Below are 21,061 nucleotides of genomic sequence, written 5' to 3'. Positions count from 1 at the left end.
GCGGAATTTGAATGAAAACAGCGGAATTTGAATGAAAAACAGCGGGAATTTGAATGAAAACAGCGGAATTTGAATGAAAACAGCGGAATTTGAATGAAAACAGCGGAATTTGAATGAAAACAGCGGAATTTGAATTGAAAACAGGCGGAATTTGAATGAAAACAGCGGAATTTGAATGAAAACAGCGGAATTTGAATGAAAACAGCGGAATTTGAATGAAAACAGCGGAATTTGAATGAAAACAGCGGAATTTGAATGAAAACAGCGGAATTTGAATGAAAACAGCGGAATTTGAATGAAAACAGCGGAATTTGAATGAAAACAGCGGAATTTGAATGAAAACAGCGGATTGAATGAAAACAGCGGAATTTGAATGAAAACAGCGGAATTTGAATGAAAACAGCGGAATTTGAATGAAAACAGCGGAATTTGAATGAAAACAGCGGAATTTGAATGAAAACAGCGGAATTTGAATGAAAACAGCGGAATTTGAATGAAAACAGCGGAATTTGAATGAAAACAGCGGAATTTGAATGAAAACAGCGGAATTTGAATGAAAACAGCGGAATTTGAATGAAAACAGCGGAATTTGAATGAAAACAGCGGAATTTGAATGAAAACAGCGGAATTTGAATGAAAACAGCGGAATTTGAATGAAAACAGCGGAATTTGAATGAAAACAGCGGAATTTGAATGAAAACAGCGGAATTTGAATGAAAACAGCGGAATTTGAATGAAAACAGCGGAATTTGAATGAAAACAGCGGAATTTGAATGAAAACAGCGGAATTTGAATGAAAACAGCGGAATTTGAATGAAAACAGCGGAATTTGAATGAAAACAGCGGAATTTGAATGAAAACAGCGGAATTTGAATGAAAACAGCGGAATTTGAATGAAAACAGCGGAATTTGAATGAAAACAGCGGAATTTGAATGAAAACAGCGGAATTTGAATGAAAACAGCGGAATTTGAATGAAAACAGCGGAATTTGAATGAAACAGCGGAATTTGAATGAAAACAGCGGAATTTGAATGAAAACAGCGGAATTTGAATGAAAACAGCGGAATTTGAATGAAAACAGCGGAATTTGAATGAAAACAGCGGAATTTGAATGAAAACAGCGGAATTTGAATGAAAACAGCGGAATTTGAATGAAAACAGCGGAATTTGAATGAAAACAGCGGAATTTGAATGAAAACAGCGGAATTTGAATGAAAACAGCGGAATTTGAATGAAAACAGCGGAATTTGAATGAAAACAGCGGAATTTGAATGAAAACAGCGGAATTTGAATGAAACAGCGGAATTTGAATGAAAACAGCGGAATTTGAATGAAAACAGCGGAATTTGAATGAAAACAGCGGAATTTGAATGAAAACAGCGGAATTTGAATGAAAACAGCGGAATTTGAATGAAAACAGCGGAATTTGAATGAAAACAGCGGAATTTGAATGAAAACAGCGGAATTTGAATGAAAACAGCGGAATTTGAATGAAAACAGCGGAATTTGAATGAAAACAGCGGAATTTGAATGAAAACAGCGGAATTTGAATGAAAACAGCGGAATTTGAATGAAAACAGCGGGAATTGAATGAAACAGCGGAATTTGAATGAAAACAGCGGAATTTGAATGAAAACAGCGGAATTTGAATGAAAACAGCGGAATTTGAATGAAAACAGCGGAATTTGAATGAAAACAGCGGAATTTGAATGAAAACAGCGGAATTTGAATGAAAACAGCGGAATTTGAATGAAAACAGCGGAATTTGAATGAAAACAGCGGAATTTGAATGAAAACAGCGGAATTTGAATGAAAACAGCGGAATTTGAATGAAAACAGCGGAATTTGAATGAAAACAGCGGAATTTGAATGAAAAAGCGGAATTTGAATGAAAACAGCGGAATTTGAATGAAAACAGCGGAATTTGAATGAAAACAGCGGAATTTGAATGAAAACAGCGGAATTTGAATGAAAACAGCGGAATTTGAATGAAAACAGCGGAATTTGAATGAAAACAGCGGAATTTGAATGAAAACAGCGGAATTTGAATGAAAACAGCGGAATTTGAATGAAAACAGCGGAATTTGAATGAAAACAGCGGAATTTGAATGAAAACAGCGGAATTTGAATGAAAACAGCGGAATTTGAATGAAAACAGCGGAATTTGAATGAAAACAGCGGAATTTGAATGAAAACAGCGGAATTTGAATGAAAACAGCGGAATTTGAATGAAAACAGCGGAATTTGAATGAAAACAGCGGAATTTGAATGAAAACAGCGATAGATAGATAGATAGATAGATAGATAGATAGATAGATAGATAGATAGATAGATAGATAGATAGATAGATAGATAGATAGATAGATAGATAGATAGATAGATAGATAGATAGATAGATAGATAGATAGATAGATAGATAGATAGATAGATAGATAGATAGATAGATAGATAGATAGATAGATAGATAGATAGATAGATAGATAGATAGATAGATAGATAGATAGATAGATAGATAGATAGATAGATAGATAGATAGATAGATAGATAGATAGATAGATAGATAGATAGATAGATAGATAGATAGATAGATAGATAGATAGATAGATAGATAGATAGATAGATAGATAGATAGATAGATAGATAGATAGATAGATAGATAGATAGATAGATAGATAGATAGATAGATAGATAGATAGATAGATAGATAGATAGATAGATAGATTCATTCATTCATTCATTCATTCATTCAGTCATTCAGTCATTCAGTAAGGGTCCTAAGGCTAGACCCCCTATGCTAAGCAAGCATGAGCGAGACAGATAAATATGAAGGCATGCCGGCTCGGACGTCGCCCAGATCAACAAGGTCCGCGTCAGGTGTTGAGGAACCAGGGCACCCTGACGAAAAGTGGGCTACTGGAACAAGAAGGCATCGGTGGGCAAGACACAAAAACAGGGCGTTGTTGGAATGCTACTACGCAAGTAACCCCGGCGGAAGGGGCTACATGAATAGGATGCGGGACCTATGGATTCTTCGATATCCAACATCCACAATGACGGCGAAACAACTAGTAGCTCAGTGTTCCAACATTCGAAAGAAGAGACTGCTCTCACAGCTAGAGATTGACGAGGTACAACACAAATGCTATGGCAAGGAGGAGTCAGGACGCCAGGTCAGGGGGGAGATATCATCACCCCCACCCGAGATTGGGTACATAGCCCCAAGTGCTATAGGAGAAGGATCGTTGAGTGCGAGAGGAACTGACCTGAAAAATAGGATCATGGCCAAGCTTGAAACCTGTATCCCCCATAGTCGGTTACCAAGATTACGTGAAGTACCCTCAGAAGGTCTGCTAGATGATGTTAATGCAGCACTATGGGCAATACCTACAACCACGATTACCGACAGCAAGCTGATCTACAATATGGCATCAGTGATCAGTGAGATGCTTGGCTACAAGTTGAACAGCGACAAGGGGCAGTACCCTCCATGGAGAAGGAGGCTAGAGGGCAAGATCAAAGTAGCACGGAGGGAGGTTAGCCAACTAACGGAGTTGCAGAAAGGTGCGACAAAGAAGGTGCATAAGAAATACAGCAAGCTGTCCATACCTGAGGCCTTGGAAACTGCCAAGCAAAGACTCACAGCCTTGGCCAGCCGCTTGAGGAGGTACACCAGAGAGATAGAAGGCAGGAGAATAAACCAGCTGTTCTCCACAGAACCAGCAAAGGTGTACTCTCAGTGGCAAGGGAACAATAAGAGAACAGCACCACCAAGGCTGGAGACGGAGCAATACTGGAAGAGCATATGGGAGAAGGACGCAACCCATAACGGCAATGCTCAGTGGCTAGTGGATCTGAGGGCTGACCACAGCGACCTCCCTGAACAGGGTCCAGTAACCATCACAGTGGCAGATATCCAAGAAAGGGTCTCCAGTATGAAGAGTTGGACAGCACCAGGGCCCGACATGGTTCACGCCTACTGGCTAAAGAAGCTGACTGCACTCCACGAGCGTCTGGCAGCACAAATGAAGCAGCTGCTAGTTAACAAGAGACACCCGGAATGGCTAACCGAAGGTCGGACGGTCCTGATCCCCAAGGACCCCAAGAAGGGACCGGTCCCCTCCAACTACCGACCAATAACCTGCCTCAGTACTACATGGAAGCTCCTGTCAGGCATCATATCGGCTAAGATGAACAGGCACATGGGTCAATACATGAGCGGGACACAGAAAGGAATTGGCAAGAATACCAGAGGCGCAAAACACCAGCTACTGGTAGACAGAACAGTCAGCCAAGACTGCAAGACCAGACTGACCAACCTGTGCACTGCCTGGATTGATTACAAGAAGGCCTATGACTCAATGCCCCACAGCTGGATACTGAAATGCTTAGAATTGTACAAGATCAATGGGACCCTAAGAGCCTTCATCAGGAACTCAATGGGGATGTGGCGTACAACACTAGAGGCCAACTCCAAGCCCATAGCACAAGTCACCATCAAGTGCGGGATCTACCAAGGAGATGCTCTGTCCCCACTGCTGTTCTGCATAGGCCTGAACCCCCTCAGTGAGATCATTAACAAGACTGGCTACGGATACCGACTACGGAACGGAGCAGTTGTCAGCCACCTCCTGTACATGGATGACATGAAGCTGTATGCCAAGAGTGAACGAGACATCGATTCACTGATCCACACTACCAGGCTATACAGCAATGACATTGGAATGTCATTCGGACTGGAGAAGTGTAGTCGGATGGTAACAAAGAGAGGGAAGGTAGTCAGAACTGAGGGGATTGAACTACCAGAAGGCAACATTGCAGACATAGAGGACAGTTACAAGTACCTGGGGATCCCGCAGGCGAATGGGAACCATGAAGAGGCCGCTAGAAAAGCTGCAACCACCAAGTACCTGCAGAGGGTCAGGCAAGTCCTGAGGAGTCAGCTGAATGGTAAGAACAAGATCCGGGCCATCAACACGTACGCCCTGCCCGTGATCAGGTACCCTGCTGGGGTAATAGGCTGGCCAAAGGAGGAGATAGAAGCCACTGACATAAAGACAAGAAAGCTCCTTACCATGCATGGAGGGTTTCACCCCAAGTCCAGCACCCTGAGGCTGTACGCTAAGCGGAAGGAAGGGGGCCGGGGACTGGTGAGTGTCAGCACCACAGTCCAGGATGAGACAACGAACATCCAAGAATACATTGGGAAGATGGCCCCAACTGACCGAGTGCTCACTGAATACCTCAGGCAGCAGAAACCCAAGAAAGAGGAGGGAGACGAGGAACCATCATGGAAGAACAGGCCCCTGCACGGTATGTACCACCGGCAGATAGAGGAGGTGGCTGTTATCCAGAAATCCTACCAGTGGCTGGACAAAGCTGGACTGAAAGACAGCACAGAGGCACTAATCATGGCAGCACAAGAACAAGCTCTGAGCACAAGATCCATAGAGGCTGGGGTCTATCACACCAGGCAAGACCCCAGGTGCAGGCTGTGTAAAGATGCCCCAGAGACAATCCAGCACATAACAGCAGGGTGCAAGATGCTAGCAGGCAAGGCATACATGGAACGCCATAACCAAGTGGCCGGCATAGTGTACAGGAACATCTGTGCCGAGTATAACCTGGAAGTCCCGAGGTCAAAATGGGAGATGCCCCCAAGGGTGGTGGAGAATGACCGAGCTAAGATCCTGTGGGACTTCCAGATACAGACGGACAAAATGGTGGTGGCTAACCAACCGGACATAGTGGTGGTAGACAAACAGAAGAAGACGGCCGTAGTGATCGATGTAGCGGTTCCGAATGACAGCAATATCAGGAAGAAGGAACACGAGAAGCTGGAGAAATACCAAGGGCTCAGAGAAGAGCTCGAGAGGATGTGGAGGGTGAAGGTAACGGTGGTCCCCGTGGTAATCGGAGCACTAGGTGCGGTGACTCCCAAGCTAGGCGAGTGGCTCCAGCAGATCCTGGGAATAACATCGGAGATCTCTGTCCAGAAGAGCGCAGTCCTGGGAACAGCTAAGATACTGCGCAGGACCCTCAAGCTCCCAGGCCTCTGGTAGAGGACCCAAGCTTGAAGGATAAACTGCCTGCAGGGGCGTGCTGGGTGTTTTTATATATATATATATATATATATATATATACATACTCAGATTTCCTGAAAGTTACATCTGAGTCAATATATGTATGAAATCCATTAAAAAAACCACTTCCTTGTCATTTCTATCTTTAAAATGTTAACAAACAACAGCAGAATGTGTAATTTAGAAAAAACAGTGACTTTAGATGAAAACTGCTTCTGACTCCAAAAATCTAACATGTCGGCCGACATTGGGAATGTTGTGCGCAGAAAGAAGTGCCATCTTATATCTATCATTCATCACATGGACAAACGTATTGGCTCACACCTCTTAATCTTTGAATTCATCTGTTTTCAGTCCCACTGCAACAGGCTTATGATATTTTTACAAACAAGTGTTGCAAACTCAAAAACTCCACAGTCCCAAACCGCCTCTGGAATCAACATCAAAACAGAAAGTGTGCTCTGGGAGGTTGATGACATGGCTCAGCAGCTCCTGTAGGTGTAATGTGTAGGTTTTGTTCATATAGTGTATAGAGCAGGGGTAGGCAACTCCAGGCCTCAAGTGCCAAGTGTCCTGCAGGTTTTAGACGTGTCCTTGATCCAATACTGCAGATTCAAATTGCTAAAAGACCTCCTCAACATGTCTTGAAGTTCTCCAAAGTCCTGGTAATGACTTTTGATTCAGCTGTGTTGACTCAGGGTGATATCTAAAACCTGAAGGACACCTGCACTCGAGGTCTGCAGTTGCCTTCCCCTGGTATAGAGTCTATGGACTGTGGTGCCCTCTGGTGGACAGTTACAAAAACAAACCAAAGGAGAAACTGCCTTCATAACGTGACATCACCCTCATAGATGGATTCTTTGGTTGGGATCTTTTGGATCTTCGTTAAACTAGCTGCAGCTAAACATACAGCTTCTACAACAAGTTCAACCTCTATACTGCCTGAAGAAGAACAGCCCACTAAGTTGGATTATGTAGTTCAGGAAACCTTGCACACTGTAGATTTTTTAAAAAAGGTAGTGCTTTATGGCTCTTGAGAACATTTTGGGAAAATACAGCAGAGGCAGCACTTTCTTTCTTTTTTATTTTATTTTTGCTGAACGCTGGCAAGTTCAAAGCAATAAAAGGTCTTAAACTGCTGCACAGTATTAAAAGCAATAAATCAATAAAAAGTACACCTCTGTGTAGAAGTACATCCCAACATAATTTACTCCTGCCAGTTGCAGTTTAAGTGCAATTTCCTTCAAACTCAGATACTCAATAAGAAGTTTTAACAACTTGTAGCACAGACAGAAATATACGAATGATGATAACATAAACTGAGGGCTGTTTTGCTCAGGAGTATCAAAGTTACCTGTATTCCCTTGGACAGATAGGAGGTCATTAGTGACCCCTCTCAGTGTCTCCAGGGTGGAGTGTGTGACCTCATAGGTAGGGAGGACGATATCCCGTGTGTCTGTGGAGCCACACCACGATAAGATCGGAACAGCAGCCGACGTCTTTGTCTCTAGCGGCCAGTCACCCACATTGATGTAAAACTCCACATCAGGCACCCTCACCTGCAACAGAACATCGCTGTGTGACTGTAAAGACTTTATATATATATATATATGCAACAGCACAGCATGGAAAAAACAGCAGAACAACTCTACCTTCCTCGTCAATGATAGCAAAATTTCATCAGAGAACATCTTGAAGTCGGTGTATTTTCCCAGCGTGCGCCGGTACACGTGGTTGTTGATGATGGCGTAGTGAATGAGCCCTCCTCTGTTGGAGAATCTGTGAGGCACTTCCTGCCTGAGATGCTGCAGGTCGATGGTGGGAAAAGACTTAAAGTCAGCTAGAATCTGTCGGTCATCGGCAGGACACTGCATGACGCTCTGCCAGACGGAGGCATCGGGCTCAGGACAGTCACAGTATTCATGATGCACTGGACCTGAGCATGGGAATGAGCCATCAGGGTTAGATACACGTATAAATGCAATGTGGAAGATGAGGAGTCACTGTCAACTTACTGAAAAAAACAAACCCCAAAATATCTGGAACAGTCGATGAAGTCAGTCAATGTTGATAAATCCCAAAAAACACAAGTTACTGGATGTAAAGCTGTGTTAAATCTAGCGTATGTATGTGCACTCACCCCCAAATGTGACTACAAAGCAGCACAAAGACAACACTTCTTTATGCCAATGCTATAGTTAGTGTTCTTCTGCTCTATACATATGAGCTGGCTGTAATGAGGAGGTGGAGCAGGTTATCTAAGGTTGGTGGTGAAACATCTGGTTACTTGAGTCTGCATGTCAAAGTATAATTGGGCAACATACCAAACCCAAAGCTGCTCTCCAGCGTGTTCATCGCAGTGTGAGTGTTAAATAAAAAGCACTTACGTGTAGAGAAAAGTAATTGCATGAACCAGTCTATGTAACATTTACTGCATTCTTTTTAAAATAATTTTAATAGCTCTGACAGTCACTCTGCTCTTAAGTCTTTACTCCTTCCTGTGCTTCAGTAAACATCAGTCTTCCAGTAGTACAACATGAAGTGGACAGTGTGACTCGTGATGGAAGAGTTTAAGTATAAATGCTGCAGTTCTAGGATGAGTATTTTGAGGTCCCTTTCATATCTATCTTCATCATTCATTGTGTGGGTTACCCATGGAGTGGTGAGACTTTAGTTTGTGGCCACTCTTGGGTCTGTTATCAATCCTGACTTTATTTTTTGTGCAAAACACTGGCATCATAATTAAGAGCAATGCACTCTGGAGATAAACTTTGCATGTAAAAGCAATTCGTCATTTTTATCCCGATTTCTCACCATTAAATTGATTTTTCACCTTCGTATAAAGGGTCTGAGGACAGAAGGTGATGCAACAGGTTTTCTGACTAACCTTGGATGGTGTAGGGTGAGCTAGCCACAGCAGCATCTCTGTAAGAGACCTGGATCTTCAGACCCTTGTGAGCAGTGCTGTAGAGCCGATACCTCAACAGGAAGGAGCCGTCTCCTCTGTCCAGAGGTGGAGGGACGTGGATACGGAGGTACTCATTCTTATCCAGTGAGCCGATCTTCACTTTAAACGTGTCTTTTCCTGAGCACCACATTCAAAAAGCATTTCAATGAACAGTTTGAGTGCTAACGCAAGTAACAGTTATGCATATTCGGCCGCTCGTGCACGTTTTCGTTAACATTAGCCCCCCAAAAACTTTAAACGTAGCTTGCTAGCCACCGGGTTGTAATAACAAAAGAATGCTGCAAAAACAGTTTAAGGTTAGCTTAAAAATACTGCAACAGGACTTTAGTGAGCTAATAATGTCGCGTTGGTGGTCATTTACCTGGAGACAGAGTCAGGTTTTCTCCTTTTGAATTCACTGCCTGAATAAAGAAGTAGCGGACTGGTAACACGGTGTCCGGGTTTAGCCCCGGACCCCATATCAGACACCTCTCTGGACTGATTCCTTCAGAGTCACAAACCGGGAAGCTTGTACTTTGAAATACTAGTAAAATTACAAATCGGCTAATTAAACCACTCGGAAACGGCTCGACTACATCTACGTTCCGGTAACACGCCATACTCCAGCAGCTGGCACCAAGTAAACGTGTACAGTCACTAAATTTTAAGTGAAAAGTTTTGATAGAAACTCCTACTCCGACATATTGGTGAAGACAACACGCCCACTGGTGATGGCCAGTGACGCCTTCACGGGAAGTTGGAAATTTTGGGGGTATACATATTGTGAACGCCCCCTACAGACTTAAATACTCCACATTACTGATAAAAAAAAAAAGATCTTAACACTAATTAACCACTCCTTTGTTGTTGTTCTTGTTTTTTAACCAACTTTGCAAAATACTGCAGATAACAGCACCAGGATTAGTTATTGTCAGGGGTAAAGGAAGTCTTCAGATTTACTACATCAGAAACTTATATTATTGCATCTCATTTACAGGTAAAAGTTTAAGTTCTACTTGAGCAAAAGTACACAAGTACCGTCAGGCCAATATATGTGGCTGACCTGTGCTGCGTTCAATTCACAAATCCCTTTACTGTTGTAGCTGGTGGGGTACTGTTATTTATTTATTTATTTATTTATTTATTTATTTATTTATTTGTATTGTTATTGTGTAGCAGCGCAGCTCTGTTTGCATAATATAAACAGTGAAGGTGAAAGCTGAACGCTAACCTTTTTCCACTCCATATGTTTTTTTTGTTTTTTGTTTTTAATTTTACCAGTATGTCTCAAATTTTATTCCAATGGGAAAGTGCAACCATCCATTGTATCAGGAACAGAAATGGAGAAGAATACAGTACAAGTAGTGTAAGCAGAGCACTTGTCTTATTTTACATCAGGTGTGGTTGCTTCAGTGTGCTTTAAGCTTTGTTCTTTGTTTTAAATGTTAACTTTGTGAGGCAGGATGTTGAATCCATCAATCATGGAAGGAATGAAAAACAGGATGGACAAAAAGTGAAATAAAGGACTCCCATTTTGTGGTTAAGTTAGTTTCCAACTTTTGCTTCATGCCTTCATCTAAAACTTAATTTAGTTTATCTGGCTCCTCTTAAAGAGGATGTGTCAGGGAACTGTTTCCAATAACATTAACCTTTGGTACAGGAAAAACACATCCCCTTTTCACTGTACTAGTGTCAATAAATTCAAGCCAAGTAGAGTAACATATTTTTGCTTATTAAGAAGCTTGTAGTGCTAATTTCAAGATTGTACAATTCAAACTTTTAGTACAAAGCAGCGTCTTTAAAATAATACACACAATATTTAAATAAGTACAACCACCGTGATAAATATTAAATATTGTAGTGGTTAAAATGTAAGATGACACGCTTCTGCACAGGCCAGGTATCTATGTGTGTGATTGCATTAGCTGTTTTAGTGCTTCTCAGAATAAAAGGGTGTTTTCAGTCTTTTCAAAATTTGCCAGCTGTGCACAAGCGTGTCTGGGAAAACATGTAAAAACACTCAAGTGGTAATAAAAAGGTGCAAGTACAAAGGTTTGCATATTTAAAAAAAGAGCCGAGTCTGAGGCCTCAGGAGAAGAGCAGTTTCTGGAGCCCTGAGGATGTTATCAAAGCTAGAAGTTCAGAGTGGACAGCCACATCTACGCTGAAAATCACTTTCCTCTATTCCTCTAAGCTTTCAACAACTTACTCTGGTTTTTGTGCTACTACTACACCTGACATTCATTGCTCCTACAAATGTACTCTAAAACTCGAAAGAGACATTCAAAAACACATCTAAAGCTGCCACTTCTATCCATTCTAGCTCTGCACATCTCCTCAGGCCAAATGTAGAATGTGGAGAAGCTGGCAACCAGAGAAAGGCGAGCGCAGCTCCTCTGGCAGTACTGTGTAATGTACTATAGGTGTAGCGGACTGGAGAGAATTGTATGAGTGGTTGTGTGTGAGGGTGGGTGGGGTTTGCAACATCATGCATTGGCCAGTTCCTCAGCTTCATCTCTGTTTTCATTGATCTCAGCCAGCGTCCTGACGAAGCGGGTCCACTCATCCGCTTTGGGAACACAGATTTGCTCGCCAACATCATAGACCTGAACCTGTCCCTCTGAGTCCCCAGTGGCAATCTCCTTTCCAGTGTGAGACCATCTGACACGGTTCAGTGCCGGAGCCCCATCCACATACACACTAGCAGTTGGAACTTCGGTATCATTGTTGAGGTTCCACAAGTCCAGACGTCCAGCTAAGTCCACACAAGCAAACAGGGCAGGGTGTGTTGGAGACCACATCGCATCGTAGACGTAGTCACAACTGTCCTCAAAAGAGTATAGTGGACGGGTACTCTTAGTGCTCCAGAGTTTGACGGTTTGACAGAATTTTATAGTAAATTCTTTGATCTTGAATTGAACAAATTCCAATTTCTGTATAATACACACTATTGATTCCTTATTTTCAGTATCTCTGATTATATGTCTAATTTTATCACGATATTCATCCCTATTTAAAAGGCTGGCATTGAATTCCCAATATTAATATCCCCTGCTACTAAGTTTCTTCCTTGTTGGTTTTGGCTTTAGAGATTTTAGATTGTGAGGTACACCAAAAAATGGCATCGCTCACCAACCAATAATCAATTCCTGACCTGCTTTCTCCATTAGGTTTAAACCACGAATATTTCTTAAGTCCAGGATTCATACATCTCCAAATGTCTGTGAAATTATTATCACAAGCAAAGTTCTCAATAATGTTATTCTGCTGCCTCCTTCCTAAGCGAGGCGCCCATCTGTCCATCCATTCATCTGGTGTCACGTTCCCATCGCCTCCAACGACAATATAATCTGTGGGGTACATAACTTTAACTCTGAAATCACATTTGTTAAATTTTCCAATAGACTTTTATTTTGACCCTGATTATTTATGTCCATAAAGCCTTGTGACAATAAGGAATAAACCTTCGCATTTCAACACTACAGTTAACCAGTGGCCCTCTCTGTCAGCTTTGTAAGTTATAATTTACCCTGGGAATTTATTAAAACAAATCGCCACACCTCCAGATGGATTAGATCCATGGCTGAAAAGAATCTGGTCTCCCCACCGATTAGTCCAAAATGTAACATCAGCATCTACAGAGTGAGTGTCTTGTAGAAATAAAGAGTGACATTTTTGCCCCTTGCAAAATAAAAGAGTGCATTTTTTCTTAACAAGGTCCTTCAAACCCTGAATGTTTAATGAACTAAATATAATTTGTGAGTGAACCATAACAAGTAAAGAAAAAATGAAATGGAAAAAAATAAAGAGGTATGAGTTTAACCCATAACTCTTGTCACCCACTCAGTGACTAGTAACCTCTCATTTTCAGCTGAGCTCTGTTGTCCCATTAATAATAATCCACCGTATAACAGTCTGAGCCTTTCATTTAGCGTCGCCAATCCTCCGTCCTTCAATGTATCCACGAGGACCTCGGAAAAAGGTCAGTCTTGCTTGCTTGTTCAATTTGAGGCCACATCTGCTTCCTCTCTTCCAAATCCTCCCGCGGCAGTACCTCAGCAAAGTGAACAGACAGCCGAACCGACTCCTTCAGATCGTAGTTGTCTTTGGTCAGCTGCTCATATCTTCTCTCCAACTCTTTAACCTTCTGTCTACATTCTTTCACCTCCTCCAAGTTGAACTGAACAGCTTTCGATAGGATGGCTAGCCTTTTTAAAAAGTATAAAAAATATACAAACCAAAGATATAGTTGTAAAGAGCAGAAATATTCTAAAATTTGAAAAAACATACGAAGGCAAGAAGAAGAATAAAGAGAAAGAATAAAGAGAAACAGGAAAGTGTGGATGCCTACAACATTCACTCAATAAACAAAATAACAGGGTTATGAATCATGCATCGTGTGGCAACAAAATAGAAAATGTAAATAATTGTCAGGTCTGTCATTAAACAATTTCAGTTATGAATCAGTTCATTCAACAGTTTTTGCATATTTGATTGGATATGTGAAAAATGCATGGATGGATGGTTTCCTGTTCAATCTATTGGAAGAAAATAATCAGATTTTAAAAAACTTATATGGTAAATACATTTGCAATAAATTTTTTAAAAAGTGATGTGAATAAACTGTGAATACATTTTAATTTTCACATTTCTAACAAAAGCAGACGTTTGTATATTGCTTCAGCTGCATGTTATGTTCTGCACTTTTTCTGTTCACCTTTGCTCACTGATTAGCACTTGAGCAATTAAGTGGTAATGTGAAGAATAACAAAAACACTAATGCAGCATGATGTATACACAAAATCAACACTTGTTTTTCGTCTTTATTTTGCATCTTTTACACGTGGTAGTGTCACTGATATCAAAACTCACACATAACCTGAATGAAATACAGAAAATTACAAACAGGTCATTTAAATGACAGTCGTTTGTGATTTTGAATGGAAGGAACATCTGCAGCGACTGCTAAACGACGAGATACTAGTATGTAAAGATGTTTTCCGTTCTGTGTCCCAGCTTTTCCAGATTTGGCAGACAGGCATTCTGGATCATAGGCGCAGGGCCGCAGAGGACGATGAGGACATCGTTGGATGCAGCGGGGAGGTGGTCCTTGATCATGTCATAGGTCACAAATCCTGAGCTGTAGCTCCAGTCTGGAGAATAAGATCAAAGAACCACAAAGCTGAATTTTCACCAGTATGTGCACAATTCGGATCGTGTTTTTAGCACATGCTTACTGAAATGTGAAAGCGTTTCAGTCGTGCATGATGTCATAGGGTTTATTGTACCAAACAGCCACAAGAAAAAACAGTACAGCCGATCTATATATGGCTTATTCAACATAGAAGCGTGTCTTTTATTCTGCTTTTTACTCCTTCTCTAAACGCTGAATATTAAACACTTCTTCTTTCTCTCATTTTGAATCTGTCTCTGTCCTCAAGGCCTCAGAGGAAGGAAGGGAGGCCTTTTGGTGAAAGGCAGGCAGAACTAAAAGACAACCTCCATTAACAGATAAAACAGGAGACATTCAAAGAAAGATGACACTGTCTGCTGCGGTTTTTGGTGAGACGAAGATTTTAGTGTCAATGAAGCCATTTGCTGAAGATGCTTGTTCAACAACAGTCATCTCTCCATCAAAGGCCAGCAAATAATGGCACTGCTAATGAAGAGCTCTTCAAATAAATAATGATCAAGGGCTGATGTGTCCCCTTTCTGAGGGGAGCTAATGAAGACGTGACACGACAAAATAAAAGGTCTCCACAACAGAGATTATGTAACAATAATATGCTTGTTAATTCAAGCTGGCTTTAAGGATTATACGAGAGAAAACGGGAATGTTTTGCTAAGCTACTGTAACACCTCGTGGGAAGTATCTCCCTCCTCAGCCCGCAGGGATTTTCCTTCAGCTGAGGCGTCTTTGTTTGGTGTCAGCAGTGAAACCAAACGCCTGAGTATCAAGATTTATCCTGCTGCATGTAGCCTGGAGAGTCTCTAATACTCACATACAGGCCTGCCGTATATCCTGTGTGGTAAAATGATCAAATTAGTCACAGAAAATGTTTCTCAGCATCAACTTGAATGTAGTTACAAAGTTATAAAGCCACTGTAGGACTTAATTTGTATGTATGTTTGGATGCTGTCTGGCCAATATGTTTGGAAAGGTTACAAGTATCAGTTTGAAGTCACTATTGGTCATTTTTAACAATAAAGGTTTTCCTTAATGGATAATCTGAGTAAGGCTGTGGTCACAGCAATTTTATCATCTCTAAGCATTTTAAGCTTCATCTGGGGCTCCAAAAGGTTAGGGTTAAGGTCAGGGTCAGCTTGTTCATGCGACCTGCATCTCAGTCTGTTCTCTAAAACCTAAAAGAGGAATTATGGATTGGATCAACTGGTCCCTAAATGCAATTGACACCCCTTTCTCAACGAGAAGTTTGGGCTTGGGTGAGCCTGAGTGCTCCGGATCCAACGCCACCTCCAACGCTTACCTCCCCTCTGATGTGGACATCGGGTCAGTTGGAGGCGCAGTCGAAAGATTGCAGCGGTCCCAGATCAGATGTACACACTGGAACTCTTTCCCATGTTGCTTGTCTGTGTTTATTGTGCTATGGTGTGTTGATATCTTTGCATTCCTGTATTATCCTTTTGTGTTACACATTTCAATGTTTTTTTCCTCACTACCTGGCCTGACCTGTCTCCCCAATGTGATGTTTGTGTATTGTATGTACGGTCGGCAAGGTCTGTCATCTCGGTTGTGGGCAAAAGACCTGCGACTGACATCTCATCATCATCTTCTTCATTTGCTATTTCCTGATATCAGGCGTATTTTTAAAGCCAAGAAAATATTACTCATATCTGGTTTACTTCACAAGAAAAAGGGAAAAATACTAGTAATGATTTATCTTCATTCCCTGTTGGTTTTCTAAGACAACAAAGACATCTTCAGAGTAACATAAATAGAAATGAAATGAAAGACTAGGTGAAGATAAGAAGGTCCATATTCACATATATTCATAAAACAAATGGTGAAACTCATTATGGATTTACAAACATCTTCCTTTTCTTTTTGCAGAACTTCTTCTGTACAACTCGTGCACTCACACATCACAGGTGAGTCACACAGGTGCACTGCTACATGGCAGTCACGAGTGAGGGAGTAAAAAACAACACTGGCTGGGAATTTGCAACACAAAGGAAGTGTTGTCTCTGCAGACGGAGCAGCATGAGAATTTTGTCAGAGTTGTGCTTCTAGGCACCTGATGAACTGAAGCTGCCAACTTGACCCCATTCATATGCAGACTGATATCGACTTGACTCCATCTTGTGGCAACATTTATGGCAGGTTTTAGAGCCAGTGTTGGTAAGCGTGGGGAAAAACAATCCATACAGAATAATATTGAAATATTCTGTGTGGTGATTATGATATTTGCAATATATTACTTGAACCGTCTCAACTGAAAAACATTCAGTATTTGAACACACCCAGCTTTTCCCTTCTACCTGAGAGCTCATGGTTAATGGTTCAGTCACACAAGGAAAAATAGGACAGCAGCCTCTTTGCAACTGAAAAATATCATCGGCTGCCTGCGTTTGTCGTACTGAATTATTTCACATTCTGTGAGCGATTGCAACTTGTGGTGACTAAATAGTTCCCCTTAAGGATGTTGCACATCCACAGCTGCTTTTGATTGCACAAGTTGCCTGATAGGAAGAAACATTTCTGCAAACAGTCGCCGTCTGACTTTGACTGCAATCATTTTCTCAGAGATTGTTGAAGGTTTGCAAATAGTTGATGTCTAGTTATAAATGCAGACAAATTACCAATAAGTTGTCATCAGTCTGAGTCTTTGTCAGTGAGCACAGATCAACAGGATTTGAATCTGGTTGTATTCTGGTTAATTTACTATAGCACGGTTAAAATTGAACTTCTATGAAATTGAACTTTCTGTCTATGCAGACTCCAACAGATATGTGATTTTTGCTGATTTATCACAGTTAGTTGCTGTATTATCAGAAACTCCGATTCAGGCTGATATTAGTCTGGCAACATTTATAGTCTGGCAGGTTTTAGCGACAGTGCTGGTATGCTTGATAATTGCATTTTGCAGCAAAAATAAATGATAAAAGAAATAACTGTAGTGATATAGCTTTATCTTATTGAATATACTGTTTTATATATGCATTAAGTGTATTGTAATCGTGGAAGCATTTGTCTCAATGCTGCTTTTTTCCACATTCAGACTATGAATTAGTGCTTAAACTGAGCCTCCCACTCTATTCTGGAGTGAACATTACACAGAGTGAATTTTAGATCCATAGATGAAGACATTTCCTCTTACTCTGTGGAGGTTTGTCCAGTGTGAACCACAGCTGAAGTCTCTCAGGATGGTTCTTCTTCACCTCCTCCAGCTCCTCCCTCAGTAAGATGTCTTTCTCAGTCTAAGATAAAGTAAAACCCAGTAAAGCGGTTTGACCACAACACTTTCCCTTTATATGCAGTTATAGAATTCAACCGAGACAACGCAATATCCCGCACACAGCTGACCTGGTTGGCGAATATGAGAGAGCACTTGGTGTTGTCAGTGGAGTCTGATGAGATACTGCGAATTAACTGCAGCATAGGAGTGATACCTGGGAGGGTGAAAGACACTGGAGTTAGTCTCAGAGGTGAAATACAGACTTTTCTCATTTTTCCAGTGAACTGAATGTGTCAGCAGTGCAAAGCAAATATCAAAACTTTCTAAAAGTTAAAGCATGTCACAGATTTGAGGACCACACGAGCAGAACAGCTCTTTTCAAACGCTCTGTATTACATCCCAGTCGTCTAAAACACACTAAAATAATAACATGATGCAGTAAAGCACTTGAAAAGTGTGATTACACGCAGGCCTTAGAATCACTTTAAGGTAAATAACACTTCTGCAGATTTTTGTCCTCTGTGATGTTCCTCTGAATGAAGTGCGTGTATAGTTAAAGTTATTAGAGTGATCTGAAAATGGACCTGTTCCGCCAGCGATCATTCCCACGTGCTTAAACTTCCGAACCTTTGGCTCCGACTTCTTATCTGGTCTGATGGCAAACTGACCTGAGTGGATGACACAAAGTCTCAACCAAAGCAGATCACACAGCGCCTCCTGCTGGTGTCAGCAGGTTAATGTAGAAACTTCTTTTTTTGGTTCTTTTCATAAAAAACACCATCACCACACCATTGCCCTTATACACCAGGAGTCCATTGGGCCCTCTGAAGTCAATAGTGTCTCCAATGGTCATGCCGTCCAGGTACTGCGACATCTTCCCTCCATCAGGGAAAGACGGGTGGGTGTTCTTGTAGTAGACCTGGAGGAGTTTACAGAAGGACATCACATTTTTATTTTCACCTTCTTATGCAGTCTCATTTTCCACAACAGTGCAATAAAAATGACTTCCAGGCTCTCAAATGATCCACTCAGCCGGTAATAATCAAATGTCAAACTTTAGACATATTGTCTAATATTACTATTGATATGGCCTTTTTCTCTTACTGGAAAAGCTTCCCTATAATCCAGAAAACAGAAAAAGAGTATGTAAAACCAATATTCAAAATTTTATTTATGCTTTTGGAGAAAGCATCACGATCACAGTTATGTGACAAATGATAAAACCTGTGCGGTACAAAGCATCTCACAACATTGTGCTTCAGTTTTCTGTATGAATGATATTCTAGTGTTAGCTGTTAGCTTAGCACTCAGTAATTTTATATACATATAAAATTACTCCAGAACATCGACGTAACTTTGTGCTAGACATTGGGGAGGGTCAAGATCTCTGTCTAAATAAATAAATCTGGGTAAATTCCCAGATGATTAAACATGCAACTGTTTTGTTGGTAATAACTGAAATGAGTAAAGAAAATCAACAGCCTATTTATGCAAGATAATTCACAATTTTATTGGGGGGGGGGGGGGGGGGGGTTATATATCGGTTGGGTCTGATTATTGGAGGGGTCATAACCCCCCTAACCCCCCTGGAACTTACGCTCCTGCTCCAACAGGCTCAGTTTTTTTAAGGTATTATTGCTTCAGACTTGGTTGCCTATTAAAAACAAACTCATGGCCTTTCATCAGTTTCTAGGGCTTTGTACAAATGGCTTATAGTGTAATAAAAGTGATAAAAGTGTTTATTAAGCAATGACTGACTGTCCAACTGATAATCTCACTGACGATAGTAGCTCAGGATGCAATACAGACACTCAGATCTTTACCAAATTTCTTAATAATTGCTCTACAGATCAAATGTGAACATGTTAAGGTTAACCACCTTAACCACGAGGTCAACATATCCTTGGTGCTCATCACTGGAGACTGGAGTGTAGGCTCTAACCGCCAGAACGCCGTTCACCTTTGCTGACAAGTACACGTGCTGGCCTGCACAGTGGACAGAGACGGGGAAGAGAAGTGGCAGGTTTGGTGTAGTGTTGGGTTAAAGTGAAACAGGACGGTGGGGAAAATGTTGATACAGGAAATGAGGGCAGTTCTACGGCTGCAGCAAGGAATCGTGAGCATCACTGTCAAGTGCTAATACTTATCTATTCTAATCAAAGTCCAATAATTTTTTATTTTTGATGTTTAACCGGTGTAATCGGCAAGTGAGCTTGCCTTCTTGTTTTTTTGTCTGGTTATACCGCAGCATAAGTATGAGGAAGTGCTAAAAGTGCTGAGTGCTCAGATAAGAAAATCTGCATGCTTGCTTTTTCTACTAGGATTTTATCAGAAGAGAGAAAGAAAAGAGCTGGTACAGTACCTACTGGCAGCCCAAGGATGTGACTTGCAGATGGAAGGCCAAACCGAAATTTCTTTGTGTCATGACTGATTTCCTGCACAAGGACACAGCCACAGTACCATAAAAAGAGAAAATACATATAATATTATCCTTCTGGGCTGGCTAAATAAATCTCCCATGGCTTCTGTTTGAAGCTTTATGTTTATGCAATACATTAACAGATATTTGTCCTATTATGTAACTGCATCTTAAGGGTATTTAAAACATAAAGACCGTTCCAGGCCTGCAAACCGGTGCACTGCACAAAAACAGAGCTGTTACAGCTAACTCAGTGAGAGCAGCAAAGCTATCACTGCACCCCCAATAATACTTTCTTATGATGGGAATTTTTGATGAAAGAATGAGTCCTACATTGCCCACAATGCAACTCAACAGACCTTAATGTTTAAAATGTGGTGTGTGAAAGGATTTACACGGGCTCTTGGTACACTAAATCTGAACTGTTCTTTTTTAGGGTCTTTGAGTGAATTTCAAAGATTACTGAACAGAAATCTTGTGACTACAAATATGCAAATCTTGTTTTGTTTTTTTGCAGTCATTTAAAAATGTACGTGCTTATTTATCATAAACATAGATGCAGGTCTAAACACACACTGGATTTTGTTAAGCCTGTAAGTTTGTATGCAGCCCACCTCTTTGCGTATAAGTGGGAGAGCATATTTCACTGTGGGATCTTGGAGAGTGACGGGCAGCTTCTTCGTCTTCTCACCTGAAGAACCTAGCAGGAAGTAGAAAACTGTTCCTACCAACACAAAGACAGCCACCAATCCAGGGATCACCTGCAGGACAAAGATCAAAGTGTGAACATGCTGCATTCAGCCGTTTGTAGCACGCATAGCGACTTGCACAACAGTTAAGATAGAGAAACAGTTTACATTCAATAACTGAAAGGAGAAATAAAGCTCGTTTTTTTCTCACCAAGGTCTCGTCCATGTTTAACGTGACAAATTAGTCAGTCAGAGCCTCCCTCTCCTCCCACAGACCAGAGTCCACACAGTTAAGGCAGTGACAGCCTTGCCGCATTCACTCTACACACAAATCTCAAAAGGGGCTTGGCTTCCCACTGAGGTGAAAGGTGACACGGGGCCCGAAGCACCAATAGGAAGACAGATTTCATCATGACGCTATATAGTACAGAGGTGGTATTCAGACAGTGAGGAGCAGAGCCTTGAAATCACACCACTGACAGAGGGGAGGAGAGACAGGCATATCAGA

General features: G+C 41.3%; 2 protein-coding genes across 3 annotated transcripts; both read right to left on the bottom strand.

Annotated features, from left to right (window-relative positions):
- Positions 1-7,229: 7,229 nt before the first annotated feature.
- LOC113027229 (KDEL motif-containing protein 2-like) lies at positions 7,230-9,792 on the bottom strand. The gene is made up of 4 exons (XM_026176850.1): positions 9,411-9,792; positions 8,969-9,166; positions 7,734-8,017; positions 7,230-7,640 (listed from the first exon to the last, which is right to left on the bottom strand). Exons 1-4 carry the CDS (start codon positions 9,646-9,648, stop codon positions 7,230-7,232), a joined length of 1,131 nt encoding a protein of 376 aa, XP_026032635.1. The 5' UTR covers positions 9,649-9,792.
- Positions 9,793-13,822: 4,030 nt separating this feature from the next.
- cyb5r2 (cytochrome b5 reductase 2) lies at positions 13,823-20,909 on the bottom strand. Of its 2 annotated transcripts, XM_026172658.1 has the most exons (9): positions 20,765-20,909; positions 20,479-20,625; positions 19,808-19,880; positions 19,325-19,431; positions 18,235-18,364; positions 18,030-18,113; positions 17,574-17,659; positions 17,368-17,467; positions 13,823-14,181 (listed from the first exon to the last, which is right to left on the bottom strand). In XM_026172658.1, exons 1-9 carry the CDS (start codon positions 20,777-20,779, stop codon positions 14,009-14,011), a joined length of 915 nt encoding a protein of 304 aa, XP_026028443.1. In that variant the 5' UTR covers positions 20,780-20,909; the 3' UTR covers positions 13,823-14,008. The 2 variants fall into 2 exon arrangements, with proteins under 2 accessions (XP_026028443.1, XP_026028442.1); XM_026172657.1 differs by lacking the exon at positions 20,765-20,909 and having other exon boundaries at positions 20,479-20,676.
- Positions 20,910-21,061: the final 152 nt, after the last annotated feature.

Source organism: Astatotilapia calliptera, chromosome 7 (genome assembly GCF_900246225.1).
Source record: "Astatotilapia calliptera chromosome 7, fAstCal1.2, whole genome shotgun sequence".
Taxonomy (NCBI): Eukaryota; Metazoa; Chordata; class Actinopteri; order Cichliformes; family Cichlidae; genus Astatotilapia; species Astatotilapia calliptera.
This window is presented reverse-complemented; position numbering and strand designations above follow the sequence as displayed.